The 27,551-nt window shown below is 44.1% G+C and overlaps 2 protein-coding genes across 2 annotated transcripts; one reads left to right on the top strand and one right to left on the bottom strand.

Moving 5' to 3' along the window:
- Positions 1–135: 135 nt before the first annotated feature.
- On the bottom strand, positions 136–13,816 carry CHMP5 (charged multivesicular body protein 5). The gene is made up of 8 exons (XM_061163824.1): positions 13,597–13,816; positions 12,643–12,747; positions 11,190–11,236; positions 8,349–8,442; positions 8,119–8,190; positions 3,850–3,958; positions 1,934–2,046; positions 136–830 (listed from the first exon to the last, which is right to left on the bottom strand). The coding sequence occupies exons 1-8, from the start codon at positions 13,663–13,665 to the stop codon at positions 780–782; spliced, it is 660 nt and encodes a 219-aa protein (XP_061019807.1). The 5' UTR covers positions 13,666–13,816; the 3' UTR covers positions 136–779.
- BAG1 (BAG cochaperone 1) lies at positions 13,758–26,074 on the top strand. Its single transcript, XM_061163959.1, has 9 exons — positions 13,758–13,772; positions 13,814–13,942; positions 14,016–14,499; positions 16,248–16,376; positions 17,651–17,733; positions 19,220–19,333; positions 21,985–22,092; positions 23,126–23,188; positions 23,693–26,074. Exons 1-9 carry the CDS (start codon positions 13,758–13,760, stop codon positions 23,780–23,782), a joined length of 1,215 nt encoding a protein of 404 aa, XP_061019942.1. The 3' UTR covers positions 23,783–26,074.
- The last annotated feature ends 1,477 nt before the right edge of the window (positions 26,075–27,551 follow it).

Consider the following 27,551-nt stretch of genomic DNA (forward strand, 5'->3'; position numbering starts at 1 on the left):
GATCAACCACAGCACCACAATGCTGCCCATTAAATTTGATTTCTGTAGTTTTTAAGCTGAACTGACATTAAAATTATATTAAATTTGGTTTCTGTAGTGGAGATTTCAAGCTGAGGTAGTATTATTAAAATAATATCCTTTTGAAAAATATTTATTGAGTATAAATAAATGTCCTATACATTAAATATCAAGAAATATTCATTACTGATTACAAGTCGGCTGTAATACTGAAGGAACCACAGAATCAAAATATCCACCCATGATACAGTAGTGATAATTCCATTCCAATACTGAACACAGTAATGATTTACTCACAAGACACAACAAAACTCACCCAAAAAGGCCATCACTTTAACCAACCTATAACACCACAAGAGAAAATGGTTTTGAAATATACTATGCACAGTCCCACCAATCTCATCTTTTCCATCAATTTATCAGGTCAGTTTGAGATTGTGGAGATATGCTGTCACAGAACTTAAAAGATTTCCATTTCCTTGGTTTTATTTCAAAATTATTATTAAGGAATTAAGACAGACATATCCAATGATAGTTTTAAGTAAGTTAGTCTTTCATAAGAGAAAAGAAATAAAAATTTAGTATAAAGAAAGCCTCCTCCAAGCAATGAGTCTCTTACCGGAAAAAAAAATAAAATAATTAATTTTTCCTCCAAGGAAACGAAAGAAACCTAAATCTGTTATGGCGAACTTGGAAAGATAAATATTGCCCAGTCCCAGAATACGTGTTTATTTTACACGATGTACTTGAATGATGCAAGTCTACGAAGCAGGGATCTGTGGCAACCCAAATTCATCCACCAGGACTCCATCCTGTGAAAATAAAGAGCTGTTCAGCGTCACTATTTTCCAACTGACTTAAAAAAAAACTGATTTCAAACATTTAGTGGTCAAAATTCATTTCCAAGTGGTTAATCAATGAAAAAAAAAAATCTCACCGAGAAGATGAGAACAAGCTTTTTTTCGAGAGAGGTAAAGTGGCAAGTGATAAACCAGAAAAAGAAATGGAAGGGATCAAAAGGGATGGCTCTGCAGAGTAAGGGAACAGTGAGAGAGTAAACCTTGAACGGGGAGAGGGGGCTGCGAGTGTCCAGGACTTGAGGAGCGGCCTGAGTAAAGGCTGTGGAGTGAGCACTTGCCTCCAGGTGCCCACTTTCACTCTGGTCCCTAAAGCAAAACAGCACCTTTTGCAGCCTCACCAATCCTCGAAGGAGTGGTGCCCAGGACAGGAGTCACTGCCATATCATACTTCACTACAGGCTTCTAGGCAGTGACTGGGCGTCCCTGGTGGCTCAGACAGAATCGGCCCGCAGTGCAGGAGACCCAGGTTTGACCCCTGGGTCAGGAAGATCCTCTGTAGGAGGGCATGGCAACCCACTCCAGTATTCTTGCCTGGAGAATCCCATGGACAGAGGAGCCTGGTGGGCCATAGTCCATGGGGTCGCAAAGAGTCAAACATGACTGAGCGACTAAGCATGCACCCATAGGCAGTGACTATCAATTCAGAAACCATAGCTCAAGAGCACATTTAAATCAGGAATCTGTGATCTTCTAAACATGGAAATAACATACATGCTTCAGGAACCTGTTACCAGGGATTTAAAAAGATGAGCTATGGTAGTGTTAATAAAAACTATTTCAGGAATGCTGAGAAAAAACAACCTATGCAGCTGGCTCAGAGTGGTGCACGGGCAGCAGAAAAAGATTAAGGCAACTCCAAGCGCAAGGAGGAACAGGGGGTAAAGTGGGGAAGACCAGCTACAGGCCAGTGTAGGGAAATTGGGCTTCAAAGGGTTCCCAAAATAATGACAGTCTTTCCTTGTTCGTTCTTAATACCTTTCAGATGCCCAGGCTGATGATCAAGCATAAAGTCTTTACCATTTTGCATAGAAAATATGAACAGAAAAAGCTTTCACCTTGTTCTTCGTGTCAGTGGGAACACCTTCTGGAATTGCGGGCGCAGCTGCTGCTTCATCCAGATAAGAACTGTCTTCATCGGCCAGAAGCTCATCGCCCAGTGCATCCAACTCTAAGTTGAAACAGTCAACATTTAAAAAAAAATGTAAGCAAAAAAACTGGAGGCTAGGGATGACTTCCCTCGTGGCCCAGTGGTTAAGAATCCGTCTGCCAATGCAGAAGCCATGGGTTTGATCCCTGGTCTCGGAACTAAGATTCCACATGCCGCAGGGCAACTAAGCCAATGTACCACAACTACTGAGCCCACGTGGCCGGCAATGAGAAGCTACCACAGTGAGAAGCCCGTGCACCACAACTAGAGTAGCTCCTGTTCACTACAATGAGAAAGCCCGCACTCAGCAATGAAGAGCCTGTGCGCTGCAATGAAGACCCAGTGCAGCCAAAAAAAATTTCTTTAATTAAAAAAAATAAATAAATAATTTAAGAAAAAGAAAATTGGCAGTTAATGTTAAGAAAGTCAGCCAAATTATTTGCAATAAGATGAAAATTTAAAAACAGAGAAGGGATTGTTAATTTCTATTTTCAAAATAAAAGATGGTTATTATATGGAATTTTCAAGGAAACTGGGGTGGTAAAAGTCCATGAAAAACAAAAATCAAAATAAAACAAAACAACTATTTCCCACAGGTTTATAAGGCCCTAGTATTCATGAGAAGACTGTATAGTTATTAGTAGGCCAATTCAAATTAGAAAATCCTGACAATAACAAATGTAAAAAATTCTTTTCCATTTACTCATGAACTTGAAAACAGCCAGTGAGAGAAGGCATGAGATTGTTGTATAGACAGTGACCATGACATGAGATCAGACTTTAAAAGTAAGTCTATGGCAAAGTTGGAAGTGAGCAGGGGGAATAGCAACAGCAGGTAGAAACTCATCAGAGGAAACTCAAGATGAGAAATAAGAAAGCAGAAATAAATAGGGTAGAGGGGAGAGAAGGGAAGGTTATAGTCAAAACAAGAACATGGAGATAAAGTAGTAGTAATGGGACAGGGCAATCATCCAACAGAAAACCCAGTTACTCATGCTAGAAACTGACAAACATCTTTGACATCTCCCTCTCTCTCCACATCTAATCAATCATTAGGTCCTGTCCATTCAACCTTCTAAAATTTCTTCAGTATGTCCACTTCTCCCTGTCTTTGCTGCCACAGCCTTAGTCTCAGGCACCATGATGTCTTAAATGGACTACAGCAAGTTTCTAAACAACTCTCCGTGAGGCCACTTCTTAACAACCCCTTCCATTTCATCGTGCTAACCTCTGCTAATCCTTCGGGTCCTAAGCCTGTTCCCTGACTCCCAACTAGGTTAGATTCCTCTATTCCTATGGTACCCCATACTACTTCTTCCCATCAGTCTGTGCTCTTTAACTCATGCAGTTTCTTACCCCTGCTAGAGGAGAAGGTACAGGAGTGCAGGGATGGTGCTGGTTTTCCTCAATGCTGAATCCCCAGCATCTAACACAGGGCCTGGCATACAGTAACTGATGCACACTAAGTATCAGTATCTGCCAACTACTGTTTCTTGATCGGCTTCACTGTTCTGAGGAAGAGGACTCAAGCAGGAAAATGAAGAAAAAAAAAAACGGCAGGCAATGACAGTGTTTGGTTACCAAGCACCGGGTCAGCAGAGGCCTTTGCCCGGATGTTCCTTCAGAGCTTGTCCACCTCAAAGTTGGTGAGGTATGCTGGTCTGATGTGGCTGCTGCCCAAGCCCTGTGCCCAGAGCCTGTACCATAGATGAACTTTCAGGGAACCCTCATAGAAATTTTCTATAATGCTTGGGAGAAAAGATCCCTGACAGTTGTTCCTTTCAGACGCTAGGCTACATATACATTGCTTTTTCTATAACTTACCTGCTTCAAGGTCATCTTCATCTAATTCTGGGGTGCCATAACTGCGACTCAGTGCTTCTTGGATTTCATTTGCATCTTCCATCATATCCTCTAGCTGGTCTTGTAGATCCTACAAAAATATATATGACAGGATTTTTATTCAATTCTTACCATTTATCCCTAACTACCCCCTGTCTCTATTCTCTCCCCTGAATCTTAGAAAAAAGCCATGGACCACATAATCTTCCACTATTTTTGGTGGTAAAAATGTAAACTTGAGAAATAAAGAACAGAATTAGTAATCTTGCATTTGAATTTAAGATGCTTCGTGGAAAATCAAAGTGCTACTGCAAGAAGAGATGCCCATCTCTCTCTTTACAGACAGTTTGCTTGAAACAGGAAATCAAGCAAGATTTACACTATCAAAAATCTTCAAGTTAAGAGAAAAGAAAGTAACTGAGACATTATGCTTCTCGACTCGGCCAAAAACTGACTGCACTGTGGAGGGTAAGGAAGTAGTAGCAGAAACAACTGGATGGTACAAAAAGTTGTACTGGGCCCACCCTACATGGTGAAACAGAAGTGGATTCAGCATAGGCTTGATATCTGAGACAAGGCTGGTGAAAAAAATTGACCGAGGGCATATATCATCTGGGAATAATCTATCTGTACTTTACTAGGAAACTACTAAAGGGCCACAAAGAATGTAAAACCCATTTGAGAAGTGGTATAGCGTAATAAAGGGCAGTTAGTATAATGATAAGAAGAGCAGAATGTGGTTAAACATTACCAAGCTAAAGTTTCATTCAGTATTCAAAAGTTTTATTTCATATTCAATGAAAAGTAATGTCTCTTAGGCTTAATTAGCTCATCTATAAAATGAGGTTATTAATAGCCATTCTTCATAGGTAATGATTTATTGTAATAACATATGTCATAATATGTGTCAAACACTAAACACTTAATACTATATATTGTCTCTTATGTTAAGGATGTACAGAACAATTTGTTTTTCATATGCTGAAAATTCCACACAGAGGGGAATGGACTCCTGCTGATAATGCAGAGGTTCTAAATCAACACTGCTTATTCTTCAGAATTTTTAGAGCAATGCAAAACGTTTAAAAACTCCTTCCTCACCCCTAAATTAGAGGTTTGTTTTTCCACATAAGGGATAGAAAATAAAATGGAGAAAAATACTTTTTTAAAAAGAAAATGCTTTCTGTTTCCAAGTACCAAACTACCACATTGCATATACTTTAACAGTCTGCTACGCAGAGAAGCACTGGCTGAAACAATAATTAAGAGGGTGAAAATAACGTAACTAATCAAGCTGAACTCATTTTAGACTTTTACATATCAAGATAAGTCACCCAAAATTTCAGAGTGATCTGAAATTTTTTTATATCTAATAGGATCTCTTAATCCTATTAGAAAGAGTAGGATTTCTAGCAATAGACTCCAGGATAGGCACAGGAAAAAAATCATCACAAAGAATTAGCAGGTTCAATTCTGCAAAAACAAACAAAAGGAATACAAAACCAATACAAGCACTAGACTAGACCACAGAAATTGGGAAATAAAAAATGAAATAGGAGAACACACATGTGGAGGCAAAGTTTTAAAATGAGCACTAGAAAACAATAAAAACGCTTTTCAAGTAAAATATTTTAGGAAAACAAATGGGATTCAAGCTATCTAGCCCAGTCAAAGACACACACCCATACACATCAAAAAAGTTAAGAAAGGGGCTCTCCACCTATTATGCAGGCAAGTCTATTAGGGCAGGGGTCCCCAACCCCCAGGCTACAGACCAGTACTGGTCCATGACCTGTTAGGAACTGGGCCTCACAGTAGGTGAGCTGTGAGTAAGCGACGTTTCATCTGTATTTTTAGTTGTTCCCCATCACTCACTTTATTGCCTGAGCTCCTGTCAGATCAGTGGCAGCAGCATTAGATTCTCATAGGAGCATGAACCCTACTGTGAACCGTGCATGCAAGGGATCTAGGTTGCACGCTCCTTATGAGAATCTAATGCCTGATGATCTGAGGTAGAGCTAAGGTGGAGATGCTAGTGCTGGCGAGTGGTTTCAAATAGACAGTACCATTAGCAGAGAAGTTTGACTGCACAGAGACCATAATAAATCAATTGCTTGCAGACTCATATCAAAACCCCCAGATGGGACCGTCTAGTTGCACGGAAACAAGCTCAGGGCTCCCATGGATTCCACATTATGGTGAGCTGTGTAATTATTTCATCATAGATCACAATGTAATAATAATAAAGTGCACAATAAATGTAATGTGCTTGTATCATCCTGAAACCACTGCCCACCCCCCAGTCTGTGGAAAAACTGTCTTCCAAAAAACCAGTCCCTGGTGCCAAAAAGGTTGGGGACCGCTGTATTAGGGGACAGGAGAAGGAAAATCAGGTGGGGAGACAGCCGGACAACCACAAGTGAAAGACGAAGAACATACAGAAAACCAGAAATACCAAAATTTCTATTTTGTTCATTAAACAGCACTAATTAAAACACAAGGAACCCTGGAAGTAGAAAATAAAATTCAGTTCATTGTGTTTGATTATCAAATAATACGATACAAATAAGGCAAGCATACTCAGAACATTTTTCTCAGTGAATCTCTATCACTAAGCCTAAATTCTTGGAAGCAGAAACTGGTGGAGGATTAGAGAGGGTCCCAGCAGTAGAAGGAGGGGTGCTGGAAAACAGCAAGATGAGAGGAATGCCTTCACTTACTGAAGACCGGAACTATCACGGAGCACCGTGCAGAAGCAGTAAGATGCAGGAGACACACTAAGAACATCATTAAATAGGACAGAACCACTTTATGGCACTGAAGAGCCTCTCCTTCATTTGTTCACCAACCACTAAACAAACCGAAGGCCAGGAACTGTTTGGAGCACTTGGGAATACACTTGGGAAAATGAATAAAACTGAGTCCCTGCCCTCTTAGAAAGAGACATGCTACTTAGTGTTTAGGGGGAAAGACCACTATCATATGCATAGAGAAGCCTTCTCTGACCATCACCACTCCCTCTGCTAATCCTGTCTGCCATCTGGGCTGCTCAACTGACAGAGTTAAGAGATACTGAGCTCCTAGGGCTCACCACCCCAGCTAAAACATGATCTCAAAAAAGAATGCTAATTTTAGGGACATTATTATTAAAAACCTAAAAAGATAGGGGGAGGTAATCAAGAGGCACAAATTACTGTGTATAAAATAAATAAGCTATAAGGATATATTGCACAACACGGGGAACACAGTCAATATTTTATAATAACTATAAATGAAATATAACCTTAAAAAAAGAAGATGACTAAGTTCAGGGGATCTAAAGTACAGTGTGGTGGCTATATTTAACAATACTTGAAAGCTGCTGGGAAAGTAAACCTCAAATATTCTCACCACAAAAGTAACAGTAATTATGTGAGGTGATCTTACAGTGATAACCATTTCACTATATATTTCAAATCACTCCACTGTACACCTTCAACTTACACTCTATTATATATCAAGTGTATCTCAATAAAACTGGGGGTGGGGGTGGGCAGGGAATCTAGAGAGAATTACTAGAAAAGGGAACCAATTCTATACCAGGAACCATGCTAGGTACTTTATATATATTGTCAATATATATATTGTCCCAAGTGTTAACTGAGGACAATCCTGGGAGACGAGCAGCAACATCACTACTTTATAATTGAGGCAACAAGACTAAAAATCATTAAATCAGTTAGTAGTAAAAGGAAACTGGGCGTTTATTCACTGGGTGTTTATTATGTGCCAGGCATTGTGCATTTAGATACACCAGCTCGTTTATTTCACCCTCATAATAACTAGAGAATCCTGTGGACAGAGGAGCCTGGTGGGCTGCTGTCCATAGGGTCGCATAGAGTCGGACACAACTGAAGCGACTTAGCACCCATGCATACGTTGGAGAAGGGGATGGCAACCCACTCCAGTATTCTTGCCTGGAGAATCCCAGGGACGGAGGAGCCTGGTGAACTGCCGTCTACGGGGTTGCACAGAGTCGGACACGGCTGAAGCGACCTAGCAGCAGCACCAGCAGCATAATAACTGCATCTGGTATTAGGATCCTTAGGTTAACAGTGAGGTCCTTTGACGCTCTTCCCCAAAGTTACTCCATTAGTAAACGAGAGGCCCAAGATTCCATCCCTCTCCTGGGCTCTTCCCATCACATACACATTCATGTGGACGCTTTGAGAAACCAGTGTGCATTCTTACAGAAACCAGCACACATCTCACCTCAATCTGGTCAATTTTCACTTGCTTGTATGCTTTCTTCATTTCCTTTACTCCCAATTTCATAGCATCAACCTAAAAAAAGGAAAGAGAACATACCATCTCTTAAGAAGCCATGATGGTTAAACTGTCTTTTAAAAACTATAGGAAAAAGAGCACAAAATATAAATGAAACACAAAAATAAAGCACAAAATATAAAATGAAACCATGGGAAAAAGTGCTTTGGGAGTACCGTGGTCTTGGTGTCCTTCAGTGACTGGATGGTGTAGTTGGCTTGTTCCATATTAAATGACTGTTGGGCGAGATTGTCCCGCTGCTGCTCGTACCTTTTCAGAGTCAAGTGAAAATGGTAATGTGAGGCAGACAGAACTCTTAAGGAATAAAAAATGGAAGCAATGCAAATAAATTACTACCCCCCCCCAAAAAAAAACTCTTCAGGAAGAAAGTATCTTTAATGCTAGATAAGAGAATCTTCTTAAACAACAAACCTTAACAAATGTACATAAAAAATGAGAAAAACAATTTAATCCATCTTACACAAACATCATTTGATGTTCCTCCAATCTTCTTCCTTGGAATGTACTTTAACTATAACACTATTTTCCACTTAACATTATTACTGCTGTTTTCTACATTGCTAAGAAGTCTTAATATAAGTTTTCATGTTTTAAATTATTTTCAATGCTAAATTCTCAGAAGTGGAATTCTTAGGGGGAAGGAGCAAGACTATATTTAAGGTTCTTCGTACATACAGTGAAACTTTTTCCAGTAGACTGAACTGCGTGAGCACTGGTATTGTTATTTTATTAATCTTGTATCCATAAATAGGTAATCTATCCAACCTAATATACTGCCTGACACTCCAACTAATTTTTTTTAAATGAAGTTTTGTATCAACTGATAATACTGTCTCAAAGACTTATATCACTATAGTCTTTATACAGTATTTGAAAACCATCTAACCATTCAACCAGAAGAAAAACAGTCAATGATGCAGGCAAATGGTGGTGGAATATTATCACACGATTAAAAAAATATGTTTCCAAAAAAATATTTAGAAGGACAAAAATACTTGTGATACAACATTAAGTAGAAAACAATAACTGATATAATACATGCCATTTGTTTTCTTCTAAAAGATTATATGCACATGTACCATGTATGCACAAGCAGAGAAAGAAACTGTAAGAAATTAGCATTTTAAAGGTGGTTATTTCTGGCAATAGGACCCTTGGTGAATTTTCTCTTCTTCTACTCATGTTTATGTACTTGTCAAGTTTCCACAATGAACATGTATTCTTTTATTTTAAAAAAAAAAGCTACTTAAAAATTGCAATGCTGGACTTCCCTGGTGGCCCAGTGGATAAGAATCCACCTGCCAATGCAGGGGACATGGGTTCAAACTCTGGTGCGGGAAGATCCCACATGTTATGGAGCAACTAAGCCCAACCACCACAAGTGCTGAGCCATTGCTCTAGAACCTGTGAGCTGAAACTACTGAGTCTTCACGCCTAGAGCCTGTGCTCCGTAACAAGAGAAGCCACTGCAATGAGAAGCCCACGCGATGCACGGAAAAGTAGCCCCCTCTCTCCGCAACTAGAGAAACCCCACGCAAAGTAATAAAGACCTTTTTGGTGTTTGTTTTATTATTTTGGTGTGTGTTTTATTATTTATTTTTGGTGCAGCCAAAAATAAATAAATTTTTTCAATAAAAAAATTGCAATGCTATCAATTTAGGAGGTAACAGTTTTACTACACACTCTCATTGCTCTAGGCATCACAGTTTTCTTTTTATAACTCTGTCTAATCTGAAAGGAGTAAGATGGTATCTGATGTTTTATAAGAAGTCATTTTGTAAACAAGAATAGAGATACCAATAATCTTTCTGCTCTTTATCAGCTGATTCCACCTGACCTCTGCACTCCTAAAGAGGGTCTCATCAGCTGGAGAGCCCACAAGGTTAAGAACCAAAGATAAGGTTGGGTTTCTGCTCAAACACTGGGACACATTCACTTAAAACAAATTGCTGCTGCTAAGTCGCTTCAGTCGTGTCCGACTCTGTGCGACCCCATAGATGGCAGCCCACCAGGCTCCTCCGTCCCTCCCTGGGATTCTCCAGGCAAGAACACCGGAGTGGGTTGCTATTGCCTTCTGCAATGTATGAAAGTGAAAAGGGAAAGTGAAGTCGCTCAGTCATGTCCGACTGGTAGAGACCCCAGGGACTGCAGCCTACCAGGCTCCTCTGTCCATGGGATTTTCCAGGCAAGAGTACTGGAGTGGGGTGCCAATGCCTTCTCCTAAAACAAATTAAGGGCTGCTAAATCTTCTGATGGGAGGGAACAAATATTCAAGTTTCCCAATTTTACAGGCAAACAAATGAAATTTTAAAAAGCACATTCTAATTAAATAAATGGGAGAATCAAACTCTACAGATCTGGGAAGTCTATACAAAAGCCACTAGACATACATGGCTACTTAAATTGCTAAAATTAAATAAAATTGGACCTTGAGTTCCTTAGTCATACTAGCCACGTTTCAAGTGCTCAATAGGCACACGTGGCTAACAGCTATTGTACTGACGAGCACAGACAGAAAACATCTCCCATCACAACAAAAAGCTCTGTTTAAATGGACAGTGGTGCAGCAGATGTTGCTGAACATGCAACAGATGTTGCTGAACATGCAGGGGGAGAAATTCTAGTTAACTGTATGTGTAAATGAAATTTGCAATTAACTGAAGAATGCTTAAAAAGTGGTGCATGCATGCTAAGTCGCTTCAGCTGTGTCCGACTCTTTGCGACCTTATGGACTGTAGCCTGCCAGGCTCCTCTGTACCTGGGATTCTCCAGACAAGGATACTGCAGTGAGTTGCTGTGCCCTCCTCCAGGGGATCTTCCCGACCCAGGGATCGAACCCCCATCTCTTACGTCTACCTCTCTGGCAGGTGTATCCTTTACTACCATGCCGCTTGGGAAGCCCTTATAAAATGGTAAGAAAATCTAAAGGAATGGAAGACTATTTCCCTTTTGGTTAAACCTGTTAGAGGAAAGGAGATTATACTTATATAACTTACATCCGCTTTTGCTTTAAAACCCGCAAGGCTTTCTGCTTGACCATATTCTAGGAAGAAAAATAGATTTTAATGAAAGGAAGTAGAAAATATACAAATGGTAAATGAATCCCATATCCTCAAACTCACATACCTACTTCCTCTCATCTTCAAAGCAATAGACATAGTGGCTCCCAGACTGTTCACCTCCCAAGTGGGCTCTAAGCTCCAGCCCGCCTCAGTCTTTTCATCCCACATCTCAGTACATTTCCTTTTCTAGGGGATATTATTTCTACTCCAAGAGGGCCAATTTTTTATACGCAGGTGCCTTAGAGAGATTCCACATTTGGACAGTCTGCTCTCCACTCAAACTCACCATGCCCAAACTCTTCAACCTGCTATCACCTTGGAAATGACTAACAACAGCCCCACCAGTCTCTCACTTCTCTAGGCTGAAAACTGTTACACCAACCTTACCTCTCCTCTCTCTGTTGTCTCCTCATGCATTGTCATCGTGTTAGATTTTCAGAACTCACTTTCAAATTGATTCCTCTCATGTCATTCTCATGACTACCACCACGCTTTAGGCTTTCGTCTCCTCAAGTCTAGGTAGGCTGTCCTGCCTCTGGTCACTCTTCACTCCATGCCATCCAACTACGATGGCAGAGAAAATCCTCTGGTCACTTCGCTTTCTATACTGTTTCATAAATCACTTTGTCTCCTCCAATGAAGATGGAAAAGCAGGTATTATTACTTCACAGATGATAATAATACTTAACACTTACTGACTGTTTCTATGTACTAGACATAGTACTATGTAAGTCACATGAATTACCTTGTTTAATCTCATGCTATAAAGTAGACAGTATCCCCATTTTACAGATTGGAAAGCTGAGGTTCAGTTTGCTAAGTTCAGATGCTAAGTAACTTGCTCTCACTTAAATGCCTAATAAGTTACAGAGATGGGGTAGGGGGCAAAAAGCACCTCAAATTCACAGTCCATGCACTTACATACACCACTCTATGTTTCTTCCTAACAGAAGAGGAAAGTAAGAAATTAAGTGACTTTATAAAAGTCACAGCTAGTAGGTAGTGATGGTATTAATAGAACACTAGTACTTTTCCCCAACATGCCATTCCTTAACCAGTCTATTATATTTACCTAGCCTGACCAGCCAAGCAACTCATTAGTCTGAGCAGGCCCAGCCTGTCCAGATTACCATGTTCTCGGTAGAATATGCTAATTCCCACATACATGTTTCTGTGTGTGTGATCAACATCTTCTCTCCACCAGGTCAAGCCCCAGTTTTCCTCTCATACCAGGCTGCAAACTCTCCTCCCTGAAGGACACACTGTCACAAATGTTTTCCCCTTACCAGACTGTGAGCATCTCTTCTATATCCCTCACCAGCAGGCCCTACTTCCACAGGAACTCAAACCAAGGTGTCACAACTTCCGCAGGAGCTGTCTACCTTACCTTTGCAGGTCCCTCCCTCATCTTCTTGATCTGATCCTTATACTTCACTAGTTCAGCATCCAGCCGAGAAATCTTCTTGTCAATGGATTCTGCTCTGCTGTCCACCTTGAGTGGAAAAACATCAAAGGCAGTGGTAATTATTGCAATACATTTACATGAAAAGGGGTAGGGGAGGAATGAATATAGAGGAAGAAAGGAAAAACAAAGAAGAGCATATGGTGAAGGTTGAAAACAGTGATTCCTAATTGTGGGGGGGGGGGGGCAGGATTCTCAGAAATCCTGGGGTGGGGGTTAAACTGTATTCCACCCCCCTAGATTCCAATATTCCAGGGGCATCCTCAAGTGTTCGAGCAGAAAAAGAATTTGAGAATCACTCGACTGAGTCGAAGTTTCCCAAGAATTGGAGACTAGGCCAGCAGAGGGCTCAATCAGAAAGTGTGTGAAATGAGTTACTGTCCAGTGGACCCTGGCTAGGGCTGTAGAGCTAACGCTATTCACTTGGATAGAAGGTGGTGGCCTAATGACAGGAGCTAGAGTTCTGAATTTTGTGTAACAGATCCAGGATTGGGTTACAGATATACTGAGCCAGGATATCAAGCCGAGATTCCTGACGTCGGAGAGGGATGAGGGACGGAAGAGGAGGGAGGGGTAGGGCTGGATGAGGTGGGAAGGGTGTCAGGGCCTATGGCTGGTCGGGGTGACCAGGGCAGTTAACAGCGAGTGGACGCAGCACTGAGCACCAGAGGGGGTGGGGCGCAAGTAGGGGTAAACAATGATGAGTTAGGGGTCCCCGGTTTGTGGCGTCAGCAATGACTTGGCTAAGAGGAACGAAAGTGGTGGAGAGAGCTAAGGTGTAATGGGGCCCGGGAGCCAGGAGTAGACGCCGAAGTCGGGGGTGGACGGGTTAAGGGGTGTCAGGGTTCCTGAGCCTAGCTAGCAAGTCTAAGTGCCCACCGTGCCAATGCAGTCAGTCAAGCTGGGCGGCGGAGCCTTGGGTTTCGCTTTCCCGAAGAATCGGTTCATCTTCGGCGGCCGCTGAGAAAACCTAAACACTGGAGCAAAACCAGAAACGGAAGCAGAGTCACCTCCGTCTCCGACTTGACTTCCGGCCCCCCATGCGCAAGCGCAATGTGCCTATTGGCGTTTCCCAGTCCTTTATCCGGATTTTCAGCCTGATCTTCCGGGGAAGGGGAGCTCCGGGAAGTTGGAGGTGAGGGACCGAGAGTCATCACGGGGCGTGGCCCCGGCGGCGGGCGTGGGCGTGGCCCCAGATAAGCCAGGCGGGGCCTCGGCTGAGTGGGTGGGGCAGGGGGCGGCTTCAGAGGAACAGAGCCGGGCTGGAGCGGGGCTGCTCCGAGGGGCGGGGCCGGTAGGCCCGGGAGGGGCGGGGAAGCAGCCGAACAGGGGTGGAGGGCCCCAGCCCAGCTACCATCGCTGGGCGGGCAACAAACGCGGGTCTGGCGGACCGCGGGGGCGCGCGAAGACCGCGAGGCGACCGGGAGCGGCTGGGTCCCCGGCGGCGCGCCCCTCGGCCGGGCCGGGAGCCGCGCCAGTCGGTGCACCCAGCCGAGCGCGGTCCGCCTCCCTCCCAGAAATCAGCCGTCCGGAGCGTGACCAGAGGGCATGCCGGATCCACCAGAGGCGCCGCCGCCTGCGCTCGCAGGCCGCGGGTGAAAAAGAAAGCACGGCCTCGCCCGGCCCGGAGCGAAGAGGTGACCCGGAGCGAAGAGGTGGCCCGGAGCGAAGAGGTGGTCCCGAGCGAAGAGGTGGTCCTGAGTGAAGAGGTGGCCCTGAGCGAAGAGGTGGCTCGGAGCGAAGAAATGGCGGCAGCCGGGCTCAGCGTGACCGTCACCCACAGTGAGCGCGGGCTGCCGGCTGGGCTCCGCGCTGGGCCACGAAAGTCCAGCGGGGTCTCTGGGTTTGGTCGCGTGCCCTCCCGAAGTGTGTGTCCTTGTATTTGGAGTCCAGAAGCGTGGGATCTTGTTTTTACTGGTCTGCTGTCAGCACACCTTTCCACGTGGCAGGTGTATTTTGTCTCAGGCCGTTTGTTAGATCCTTGATGTCTGTGCTGCACGTCGGGGTCCTGGTTGTATGTCTCAGGGTGTGCCTGCACAGTTGTGGTGGGCCTTTGTGCCTGGCTTGTATTTGGCCATGTTGTCTATGACTGCTGTGTATCTGTATCCTGTGTGCAGGAGTCAAAACTCATGTGTGCTGTTTGAGTGAGGCGTGGGTTCAAGCGTACACTCCGGGCGCCCTTGGGGTCTGCCTACTGTTGGAGTTGACACAGAACTAGACAATGACGGTTCTCCAGGGAGCTGAGCCCATAAAGTTTCCTCAGGACCAACCAGGGGAGACCCCAGGGCCTCAAGAATCTGGAGACCAGGATTCTGCAGGTTTGGGTGACCTTGGGATGTCTCTGAAAGGAGACAGCTGGTTTCTTATATGCGAAATAGAATTGGTAACACCTGTCCCGCGGACTTCATGTGGCTGTTGAGTAGGCTTAAGGCTTGGCGTGATGCACTGGACACAGGCTATGCCCTTGCTGTCCACATATCCAGAAAAGAATTGGCACCTCTGCTCCTAAAAGAAATTTCTGCTGTTTGAGTTTTTTTCACTCATTTGTTTCTTTATTGGCTCCGCTGGGTCTTCGTTGCTTTGCTGGGACTTTTTCTAGTTGCAGCGTGCAGGGGCTACTCTTCCTTGAGATGTGCGGGCTTCTCATTGGGGTGGCTCTAGGCATGCGGGCATCAGTAGTTGCGACACACGGGCTTTGTTGCTCCCTGGCATGTGGAATCATCCAGGACCAGGGATTGAACCTGTGTCCCCTGCCTTGGCAGGCAGATTCTTATCCACAGCACCACCAGGGAAGTCCCTCATTTATTTTCTGGGCACCAACCCTATGTGTCCAGTGGGAGAGACCTGGAAGAAAAGCAGTTCCTTGCTCATTATAGCAAAGGAGATAGAAACAGTTCCTCGCCCAGTACAACACAGAGGAGAGGCCAGTCAGGCCAGAGGAGGCAGATGGCTTGTAAAGAAAAGCACAGAATTTGAAATCAGATAGATCTGAGGTTAAGTTCTGATTGTAGAGATGGGTCTCACTAGGCAAGTCTTTTTTTTTTTTTTATTAGTTGGAGGTTAATTACTTCACAACTAGGCAAGTCTTAACTGGACTGATCTCACATCTTGCTTATCTGTGAAATGGGGAGTAATAGGTTGTACCGGCTTCATGGGTACTTCATGGGGTTGTTCTGAGGATTAATTAAGATTATGCATAAAATAAGCCTGCTGCTGCTGCTAAATCCCTTCAGTCATGTCTGACTCTGTGCGACCCTATGGACAGCAGCCCACCAGGTTCCTCTGTCCACAGGATTCTCTAGGGAAGAATACTGGGGTGGATTGCCATTTCCTTCTCCAAAATAAGCCTAGTTAGCCCCTTACACATGCTAAATGCTTAAAATGTTAGCTGATATCACTGATATTGTTAGTTCCTGTAACAATTCCCAAGGAAACAAAAATCCTTGAGCAGGTCTTAAAGGCTGGGAAAATGAAATGTCAGCCTCTATTTATTGGTTTGTGTTTTCTTCAACACTTTTCTCTCTCCCCAGGCAATGAGAAGCATGATCTTCAAGTTACCCCACAAGAAGGCAATAGTGAGCCAATTGTCCAAGACCTGGCCCAGGTTGTTGAAGAGGCTACAGGGGTTCCGCTGCCCTTTCAGAAACTCATATTTAAGGGTAAGCCTTTCTCTTCCAGCTCTGAGCCTATTTAAAACTATTTAACAGTTTAACCTAACAGTCAGGTTAGTTTTTCAATCTAGGACAGTTCTTCTTTGCTTGTTAATTCCGTCATTCCTTCAACAAATATTTGTTGAGTACCTACTATGTAGTGGACACTTGCAAACACATGCACAGGTATTTGAGTTGAAGGCACGTGAGGGTGGCAGAAACCTTACCATTTTTGATGAGACACATGGGCAGTCTTACCTGGCTAAGTTAGATCCTCTTCCCAGTGTATGTTCTTGTAGCACTCCCTCCACTTCTGCATAGCTTGTATTGAAACTACTATTAAATAATTGTTTCCATAGTCACCAAATATCTGGTGTCTCTGATACAATAGCAGACTCCATGAGGGCAGAGATACTTCTGTGTTTTCAGTGTTTGGCCTAGTGCTGACACAGAGAAGGTGCTGAACAGGCTAGTTTAAAGGACGTGGATGTAGCAGGCCCAGTGGAATATGGTGATTTCTGCCAGGACACACCTGCTCCCATCCCCATTCGCTGGTCTTCTCATTCCCATGGGAACCCATTATTCTGTATCTGATGAAGCTAAATTTATCCCATTTGGTGCCAATGATAAAGAATTTAGTGATGGGAAGCATTTACTTTTATACTTCATATTGTAACTCCTTGTCTTTTCTTTTTAAAAACATTTCATTTCATAAAGCAATAGAAATTCATGTTTGTAAATAGAGGAAAACACAAAAAAGAAAATATTCTCCTGGATAAAACACCTGATAACAATTCAGTGTATTTCTGTCCAGCCTTTATTTGTTTGTCCTGGCATCTTGAAGTGTGGGTTCTCAATTTGTGGCTTTTTTTTGTTTCTGTAGTCGACAAAACTAGGATCATTTCTAGTGATCTTCTTGTAACGCTTGGTCATCATCACGTATTGTGGCATTGAAGTTTCCTGAAAGATGAGCTTTAGTGCCTACAGAGTCTTCTGTTGTTATGATGTATAGTAATCAGTCCCCTATTCCTGAATTTTTGACTTTCCAGTTTCTCACTGTTATGAATAATAATAATTGTGTAACAGTTATTGTTTAGGCACATGCCCAGTTATTTGTTAGGATCAATATCTGAAGTGAAGTTATTGGGTCAAGAAACCTTCTAAAAATGTTATACCAACTCATTCCCTTCTCAATAGTGAACACACTATTTCCTATACCCTTGCTGAAATCTATTTTCACTGTTGTACAAGTTACATTTGACATAACTGTCTTCTTTTTTCAGGAAAATCTCTGAAGGAAATGGAGATGCCATTGTCAGCACTTGGAATACAAAATGGTTGCCGGGTTATGTTAATTGGAAAAAAGGTAGAGTGCTTTTTCTACCAGAAATACTAAGGTCTTTTACATGAGTGTCTGTTTAGAAGGCCAAATTGGGGGCTCAGGTTTGGCACTGGTGAAGTAGTGCTTGCCAAACAAATGTAGTTGCTATTTGTTTAGTGGATTTATCAGTTTTATTGTTCTCATATCCTTCAGCTTCTGTTCATTAGGGTTTTCACCCTGGGAATTAGGAGTGGTTGTACTGCCTCAATTATGTGAGTTTTGTGCTGGTGGTGGAATTTCAGTCTGGATAAAATGATGTCTGAAGCAGTCGCTACTCACTTGGAGGGGAATTTGCAAGAGACTGTCAAACCTGTAAATTTTAAAAATAAGTATTTTGCAAATTTCAGGAGCCTCTCTTCCTTTAACCATTCTTTTTACTAAAATCTCCCGTGAGGTTAAACCCTCTTTGGCTGGAAAGAAAGGTTCAGGCTAGAAGTGAGGGAGAAAGAGAGTCAGTTGGTGACAAAAAAGGTTGAGGTCAGTAAACCCTGGGGCCAGCCATGCATTGTGACACAGTGGAGTTGCTGGTCAAATGAAGTTCCCTTATTTCGAGCTGGGTGTGGCTGATTCAAGAGTGGAGAGAGGGCAGAGGTTAGCAAGGTGGAGGCAAGAAAAGTCTCCTGCAGACTTGGAACTGCCAGGAGACTGGCACTCAGGATTTGGCCACCAAGAACAATGGGAGAGTGTAAAAGCAGGAAGCTGCTAGCTACCAACGAAGTTGAGAGAAGGGGAAATAGTCTAGATTTCTTGCTCAAGGGTCAGGAAGAACGGTGATGGAAAAATGAGCACAACCCAGGGGTTGAGTTTGAGGAAACTTTAGGACCCTCAACTGGAATTGTCCTGGGGTGTGAGAAGCCAAATCCCATTCAGGTCTCAGCTTTACCTCTTCTGGACTGTGTGACCTAAGGTTACTTTACAATTACCTCAATTTCATCATTGGATTGTGGTAAGGCTTAAATAATGATACAGGTAGAGTGCTTAGGATGATGCCTGGCATAGAGGAGATGCTCAATGAAAGTATGCATCATCATCATGGTCATATTGAATGAGAGAGCTCAGGAATTCCATTTAAGGAAAGGATAGAATTCCGCCTGTCTCACCTTTTGGACTCCTCATATGCTAGGCGTTCACTGTAATTAATTAACACTCCGGGCTTCGGTCTGGAGTGAGTTGGTGGTCAGCCCCAGGCTGAGGTCAGATCTGGCTCATGAATCAGCTTTGTTCTCTGAACCCAAACCGTCCAGCTGTCTCACCAGAACATGTACCTGATACCTTCTCTCTATCTCATCTAGTGCCTTTGTAGATAGAAAACCTTAGTGTATAACCCTCCAGCTTGCTTTCCAAGAAGCAGCAAGTTTAAGATGATGTTTTCCTAGGGGAGTGGTTTCACCACTTGTGGTCAGATTTTTTTTTCTGACAGAAGCTACTATTTTTGGTGATTATTGAATTCCTTTTATTCTTAACATTTTAGAACAGTCCGGAGGAAGAAGCTGAGCTAAAGAAGCTGAAAGATTTGGAGAAATCTGTGGAGAAGATAGCTGACCAGCTGGAAGAACTGAATAAAGACCTTGCTGGAATCCAGCAGGTAACTCTTCTGGTAGACTTGACTTTCTGCCTTCTCTAAGAATTCTCTAGAGACACAAATGTGTGGTTATGAGGGCAAACTTTGTTTTTGGTCCCCCCTGGGTTCAGACCCTGACTCTTCCCATTCTGTAACTGGGCAAGTTTGCCTTTGTCTCAAGTCTTCTATAAAAAAGGGAGTGATGTTGGTAACTCCCTCTTGGGCTGTTGTGAGGATTCAATTACATAGTTTAAGGCTGAGACATTCTAAGTGCTTTGTAAGCACATCATTGTTATTTACAAACCCCAGCCAGCATCCATTTGTGATCCTACGAGAACACCTGCCATGCTAGGATCATGTGTTGTCTTAAATAGAATAAATAGCTTCTCTCAGTCTAGTCAGTTATAATGTATTTGGCAAGGCAAAGAACACTGATTCATAGAATGTCCAAGTTGAGCATGATATTGGCGAGGGGTCATCCTATTCAATTCCTTGTAGTACTAGAGGTGGAGGACCGAAATCAAATTAGAATTAGTTATGGCCTCAAACCACGTATTTATTTTTGATCTCTTCATTTTATAACATTAATGGATGTATGATTGTATTTTAATTATTAAAGTACTGCATACTGATGGTACATAATTTTTAAGAAGACATGTGTGCACCAATATGAAAAATAATAATTACCTGTAAGACCCCCAACCCAAAGATAACCATTACTAAAACCTAGAATCTGTTTTTTTATCTTAAAAAAATTGGTATAATGTTAGGTGTACTTTGTAAATAGTTCTTTCTTTGGTTTAAGGAATTGAACACTTTCCCATGTCATTAAAAATGATCATAGTTAGTATACCTGAAACTAACACAGTATTGTAAATCAACTATACTTCAATAAAGAAAAAATGTCTTGACTGGAAAAAAAGAAGATCATCCTTTTCAAAACTCGCGTTAATATTGCATCACATGAGTGGATCATGGTTTACCTAACCAATTCTTTATTATTTATCACCTAATGCTATTTAACATTATCCATAATGCTTCTTTGAATGTCCTTGGGCTTAAATCTTTTTTGGCCATTTCTCATTTTTTTGGTAGAGTAAATTCTTTCAGTTGGAATCGGTAGCTTATTTTATTACTTGTTGCGAAGTCTGCGTCTGTAGCTTTTGACTTTAATAAAAACATACTCAGAGATCCCTGCTGTCCACCTGTTGTCACCAGCTAAACTGATCATTAGGCCAAGTAACGTGAATAAACAGATAATTTAATAAAAACAAGTAAGTGCTGCCATTTGTTAGCAACATGTCTGTGTCAGGACTCATATTAAAGGTCTTGTATTTCCCTTTATTCTCCTGGTAACCCTCTGGGATGTGTGTGTCATGGTCTCCATTTTATTTTATTTTTTTTGTTTTTTCTTTTTGCCTTTGTTTATTTGGCTGCTTGTTTATTTGGGTCTTACTTGCCTCACGCAGGATCCTCATTGTATCGTGTAGGATCTATCATTGGGGCACATGGATTCTCTAATTGGAGTACAAAGGCTTAGTAGTTACAGCAAATGGGCTTCATTGCCCAGCGGCACATGGGATCTTAGTTCCCTGACCAGGAATTGAATCCTCGTCCCCTGCATTGCAAGGCGGATTCTTTTCTTATATATATACAGTGTTATTTATGTATTTATTTTTGTCTGTGCTGGGTCTTTGTTGCCGTGTGGGCTTTTCTCTAGTTGGGCGAGTGGAGGCTGCTCTCTAGTTGTGGTACTCGGGCTTCTCATTGCAATGGCTTCTCCCGTTGCAGAGCACAGGCTCTAGGGAGCGCAGGCTTCAGTAGTCGCAGCACGTGAGCTCAGTAGTTGTGGCTCCCGAGCTCTAGAGCACAGTCTCAATAGTTGTGGCACGTGGGCTTTGTTGCTCCCTGGCATGTGGGATCTTCTGGGATTAGGAATCAAACCTGTGTCTCCTGCATTGGCAGGTAGATTCTTTACCACTGAGCCAGTAGGGAAGCCCAAGGTGGAGTCTTTTTTTTTTTCCCATCCCCAAGGCAGATTCTTAACCATTGGACCGCTAGGGAAGTCTTCCATTGTATTATTTTATTTATTTAATTTGGCCAGCCTGCTCAGCATGTGGGATCTTATTCCCCAGTGCGGGGTAGAACCCTTGCCCACTGCACAGAAGCATGGAATCTTCTGGACTGCCTTCTGGACATGGAATCTTCTGGATGGAACTACTGGACTGCCAAGGAAATGCCTTGATCTCCATTTAAAAAATGAGGACAGCAAGGCACAGATAGGTTAAGGAACCTGCTCAAGCTCACCAGCCAGTACATAGCAGTCAGAACTGAAGCCCAGGCCTATCAAACTCTAAACCCTGTGCTCTTCACATCTGCCTCTGATATGCAGGTATTCACTGGAGACTGGGGGCTTCAGCAGAGCCAGGCCTCTGGAGGCATTTGTGACCCCAGTAGGCCATGTGAGATAGAGGGGCCTGCAGCCTATTACAGTGCTTGAGGAGGCCCAGGGCTGGCTTTTCTGTTTTTTCCAAGAGGTGGAGTTGTGGGCCTGCAATTTGGCCCAGCCTGTTGGGGAACGTGGACCCAGGGTGAAGCTGCTTCATCAGTGCCTGGCTTGGAGTTTTCTGTCAACCTCAAAGAAACACTTGGAATAATGCATCATTCCTCCACAGGGTTTTCTGGCCAAGGATTTGCAAGCTGAAGCTCTCTGCAAACTCGATAGGAGAGTAAAAGCCACGATCGAGCAGTTTATGAAGATCTTGGAGGAGATTGACACACTAGTAAGTAAACACTCAGCCGAGAAGGACTAGTTTCCTTTGATGGCTTTTCAGTCAGTTTCACTTTCTCAGTATCACACTCATTGCCTGAGGGTATTGGCCACCTATTGAGCAGTGTGCCAGACACTGCTAGGTCTTTGGTGAATATGCAGAAAGATAAGACCGTTCCTGATTTCCCCTATCTCAGGGACATGGGGCTTTTGTCATTTTTGTTTATGTGTACTAGTAGCACCTAAGGGGGCTTCCCAGGTGGCAGTGGTAAAGAATCTGCCTGCCAATGCAGGAGACAAGTTTTCTCTTCCTGGGTTGGGAAGATACCCTGGGATAGGAAATGGCAAGCCACGCCAGTATTCTTACCTGGAAAATCCCATGGACTGAGGAGCCTGGTAGACTGCAGTCCGTGGGGTTGCGCACAGAGAGTTGGGCATGACTGAGCACACACATACAGTAGCATCTAAGCCTCACAGGGCAGGGACCGGAGTGATCCGTGGTCTCATGGTCAGCGAAATACAGGGTGTCACTTTGCTGACACTCTCGTGTCTGGGCCCATTACCTGTACAGAATACAGTCAGACCCAGCTCTTGGGAGGCTGTGAGGAATCATTGATGCCATGTTCCCTTTTAGAGATAGTACCTCTTGCCCAATACCTCATTCTTAGGGTGAACTACTCTGTTGGGATTCTTGAGGGGTGGTGGTGTAGGGGGTGGTAAAGAAGAGCAGAAAAGCACTATGCTTCTCATGCCACAGGGAGCTCGTGGCCCAGCCAGGACGCAGTATCCATGCACAGGAAACGGTGAAAGGACAGAGTCCATGCTACAGGTCTATGGTCCAGACCTCAAGGACTAAGGAGTTTTTATGGAGTGAGAGCCATGGAAAGGGATGTGCAGGACAGAGATCCAGGGAAGTGATTCCGGAAAATGCCCGTCACGCACATTGGTGACCTGTGGCCAGCTTGGGTGCTGTAGGTGTTTCTGACGTGTTCCTACATCATGTTCACTTACTAGGATTATTTATATGTCAACTTATTCTTCCATAGATTCTGCCAGAAAATTTCAAAGACAGTAGAATGAAAAGGAAAGGTTTGGTGAAAAGGATTCAGGTGAGTTGTGTGGTAGGGCATCACAAAGTGTCATGCATCAGCGCATGTATCTCTTCAAAGCAGGGTAGAGTACATGTGTGGTGGGAACTCTCTTCAGTTGTTACTTCTCAGTACGAACCCAGAACACAAGCTCCTTTCATGTCCCTGTAATTGAATTTGGGTTAAACTGATCAGGAAAGAAGTTTGCTGGGGAGCAGACAGGGCTGACACATTATGCAGTTCTAGGAGGTGTCATTCCTGTGGACAGAGTCCCCTGAAATCCTGCCATCTCAGTGGCAGGGCTTCCTCTCCTCAGCGCCCTTTGGAGGTTGTTAACCGAGAGCGCTGTCACTTCCCTCTCCTGAGTCTGGGGCCTGGGCTGTCTCCATCCCCACACACCCGTTTAGCCTGAGTCAGCCACCCGGGGGTTCCCCAGAGTGGCTTGGCAAAGAACCTCTTGTGGCTGAGGTTGGCATGGGTTGTCTGGCCTCCAGTGACCCTCACTAGTCTGCATTTATCTTTTAGGCCTTCCTAGCTGAGTGTGACACAGTGGAGCAGAACATCTGCCAAGAGACAGAGCGACTGCAGTCCACAAACTTGGCCCTCGCTGACTGAGGTGAGGCAGAGAAGGCCGTGCTGCAGTGAAGAACAGCCCCACCAGCTCTGCCATCCCTGGAGCAAAAGTTACCCACCTTCCCCAGAGCTGCTGGGGACAATTGGCCCATTGCCTTTTCCTTCTCTCACACCTGCTCTCAATGAACAAGTATCATCCGTACAGTCTTTAGCCTCCTGTCAGCTTCTTGTTCTGTCTCTGTGGATCTGTGCTGTCTAGCAGCCCACCTTGTCTGGAGAGTGCCCCCCTGACCAAGTCTTCCCAGCTGTTTGGACCTTTGGGTGCTTTCTTTGGGCTGGTGAGAGCTCTTATGTATCCTGAGGTAGTTCTGAGTTTATCGGCCATTTTGGTCTTCAGATCCATGAGGCCTTTTAGTGCTTATGATCCCATAAACCTGTCTGTGTAAACCAGAATCACAGGAGCCCTTGTCTGGTGAGGAAAGTTGGGAATGGGTCAGAACAGGTAGCCCGAGTGTCTCTCATGTGACCTGATTCTGAACCAGCTGACTGGTTGTGGGTTCATGACCCTGTCCTCAGCTCCCAGTGACCCTGATCAGCCATAGGTCATGAGATTGCTGGTTCATTCCTGGAGTTGGGCCTGTGGTTGATACATGGACTGCCTTGCTCCCAAGCAAATCTCTAGGTGGTTAGAACCCAGAGTTAACTAAGTCTCCGCTTGAAACCAGGTCAGAACCCTGGCTTACGAGGGGCAGTGAAGAGGGCCAGAGTGAATACACCAGGCAGGTAGTGAAGGGCAACCATAAACCTCTCAGGAGTTCCTTCAGAGGTGGTGTTGTGAGCCATCCCTTTCTGAGATCTACATTTTCTTCAAGTTACTTTGAGGTTGTGTCTGTTTTGTAGTCCTTTTCCCCCTTCATTTGTTATTTAAAAAGTAAAGCAGTTTATATACACATCAGCAAGCAGAAGAGTGTTAAAACTTTATTTTTTTTTTTTTTTGATTTGCCATACAGCATGTGGGATCTTAGTTCCTGACCAGGGATCTAACCCATGCTTCTGCATGAAGTTGTAACCACTGGTCCACCAGGGAAATCCCAGAAGAGTGTTTAAACATTTTTTTCTTTTTGGTAGATGAAGTATGAGAAACAGGAGCCTTCTGAGATTCTAGTCCAAAAGTCAGGAGTGGTCTACATACTTCAGTGGCCTTTTAAATGGGTCAGCTGATGTTACCCCCATTTTTCACACAGTGCCCAGGAGAAAAGTTCCTAAAGGCCACTCTGAGGCCAATCTTATCTGGCAGAGAGGGACTCAGTGAAACCCCAGGAATTTAGGGCTATGTGGGTGGGGCCTAGGACAAAGTGGTGGCAAGTGGATGAGGCTCAGGGTCCCACTGGCCCACCCCCAACTGTAACCAGAGTAGTTCAGTGTTGACCTGTTTATGTGTAATAGCTGTGTGGTCTTGGGCCACAACAAGTTCCTGTGTGCCAGATACCATTCTAAGTTCGTTAGTCATTTAATCCTCACACAGTCCAGGAAATAGATACTCTCCCTGTTTTAGAGATGAGCTTAGGTGATTTGCTCAGGATCATAGAGTAAGTGACAAAGCCAGGACACAAACTAGGCGGCTTGATTCCAAGCCAGTGTTCTTCATCTCTACTGATTTTCATCCCAACTGACATGGGGTTGCTCACACCTTCTCATTTTCTCTCTTCTTTCTATCTCCTGTGTTGGTCTGTGTACTTCCTGTCTGGTCCTCTCCATTCATTCTCCATAGAGCAGCTGAGTGATCATGATCATGATCTCGTCATGTCAGTCCCGTGCTTACAAATCTCAGTGACCCCTGTTTTCTTAGGATAAAGGCCAAGGTCCTTACCCTTTTCATCTTGACCGGCTCTCCTGTTTACTCTGCCATCAGCCCCTCTGGGCTAGTTTAGGTCCTCGGGTGCTCTCTCTTGCCCTGGGGTCTCTGCACACACTCTTTTCCTGCTGGGACATTTCCCCACCATCGTTCCCCTACGCCTGCCCCTGTCCTAGGCGACTGCTGTTATCCTGCAGAATGTAAATCTCTTCCATAGAGAACCTCACCTACTGATATTCCTGACAGTCTGTCTGTGAATGTCAAGCCCCCAGGGGATGTCCTCTTACAGCCTGTGACTATTTTTATGATAAACAGCATTTATCATGGTCTATGATGATTTATCTGTGGGATTATTTGATTAATATTTGCCTTTCAACACTAGTTCCTTGGATTAAGGAACTTCTTTGTTTTGTTAACGGTGTATTTGAAGCACATTGTTCGGCTTATATTAGGTGCTCAATAAATATTTGGAGACTGAATGAATGTTGACCATACGTATTAATAGTGAAATTTCCACTGCTGCACTCGCCCACTGAGGCTCCGTCAGCACAGGGATTTACAGCATCCGATAGCCCTTGTATTCTTTGAGGATGAGCTGCCCAGCAGACACGCAGGGTAGTGACATGGCCCACTCACACAGAGCTGCACATCTGCAGGGCATCTCTCCCCAGAGAGAGTACTTGTCAGTTGCCCATTTCCCCAGGACGTGATCAGTCCTGCTGCAGGGAAACATGCGGCTCTGTGATCCCACGGACATCGTTCGGTCTCACAGAGCTGGAAGGATTCTCCCATACGTTGTTCAGCCACTTATTTCTACTCATCCTTCAAGGCACAGCTTAAAGGCTGTGAGTCCCTGTGAGAAGCCCTTCCTCTGGTATCAGGACTCTTTCAGTTGAAAACTGTTGTTTAGTCACTCAGTCGTGTCCAACTCTTTGCGACCCCATGGACTGTATGGTCCATGGAATTCTCTAGGACAGAATACTAGAATGAGTAGTCTTTCCCTTCTCCAGATCTTCCCAACTCGGGAATCTAACCGGGGTCTCCTGCATTGCAGGCAGGTTTCTTTACCAACTGAGCTATCAGGGAATACTGAAGCGGATTGCCATTTCCTTCTCCAGGGGATCTTCCTGACCCAGGGCTCAAACATGGGTCTCTGGCATTGGCGGGTGAATTCTGACTGAGCCACCAGAGAAGCCCTAGTTGAAAATACCAGAAACCTATTCCAAAGAGATTGTCGAAATAGAAAATTTGTTGGTAGGATGTTATCTCGTGTAACTTTGGAAAATTCAAGGGCAGTTGGACTTCAGGAATACAAATGCTGCCTGGAATCCCTGTCTGTATCTCTGCACGTCAGCATCATTCACTCAGTCCTGCTTCTCCCGCAAAGTAGGAAACACAGCTGCCAGCAGTCCCCACTTGGCATATTTTACAACTTCGCTACCAGAGAGGAACTGCCTCTGTTCCCTGATTTCTGACTTAAAAAACCTGGAGAAGAATCGTCTGGCCGGTGAGCAGTGGCCAGGGCAGCAGGGTCATGTGCTGCAAACAGGCCTTTAGGGGTGCACACTTAGGTTGCAGCGTGGTTCCCGGAGACGGGCCCACAGTTTCCACACCCGTAAAGCGGGGAGTTAGGTCTTTCTGGGTGGTGTCCTGGCACACGGCTTAACCTCTGTGATGCCTCATCCTGTGAGTGGAAACCTGAGGAGGAGAGGGTCACTAGGGAGAAGCTTGGCTGAGATCCACTGCCTGGGTGTAAGAGGGGCTTCCCACTTAGGGTAGGGACTTACATGTCACTTTGGGTAGAGACTTACAGTATCCACTCTCTTCCTACACTGAGGGAACTAATTTTCAGCTTAGCACATGGCCAACCAGAGAAAATAGTATTTCCCAGTCTTTTTGCACTAGTATGGCCAAGAGGGTACATTTTACCCAGTGGGCTGTAGATAGTGTGCGCAA

The sequence above is a fragment of the Dama dama genome, chromosome 16, assembly GCF_033118175.1.
Source record: "Dama dama isolate Ldn47 chromosome 16, ASM3311817v1, whole genome shotgun sequence".
Lineage (NCBI taxonomy): Eukaryota > Metazoa > Chordata > Mammalia > Artiodactyla > Cervidae > Dama > Dama dama.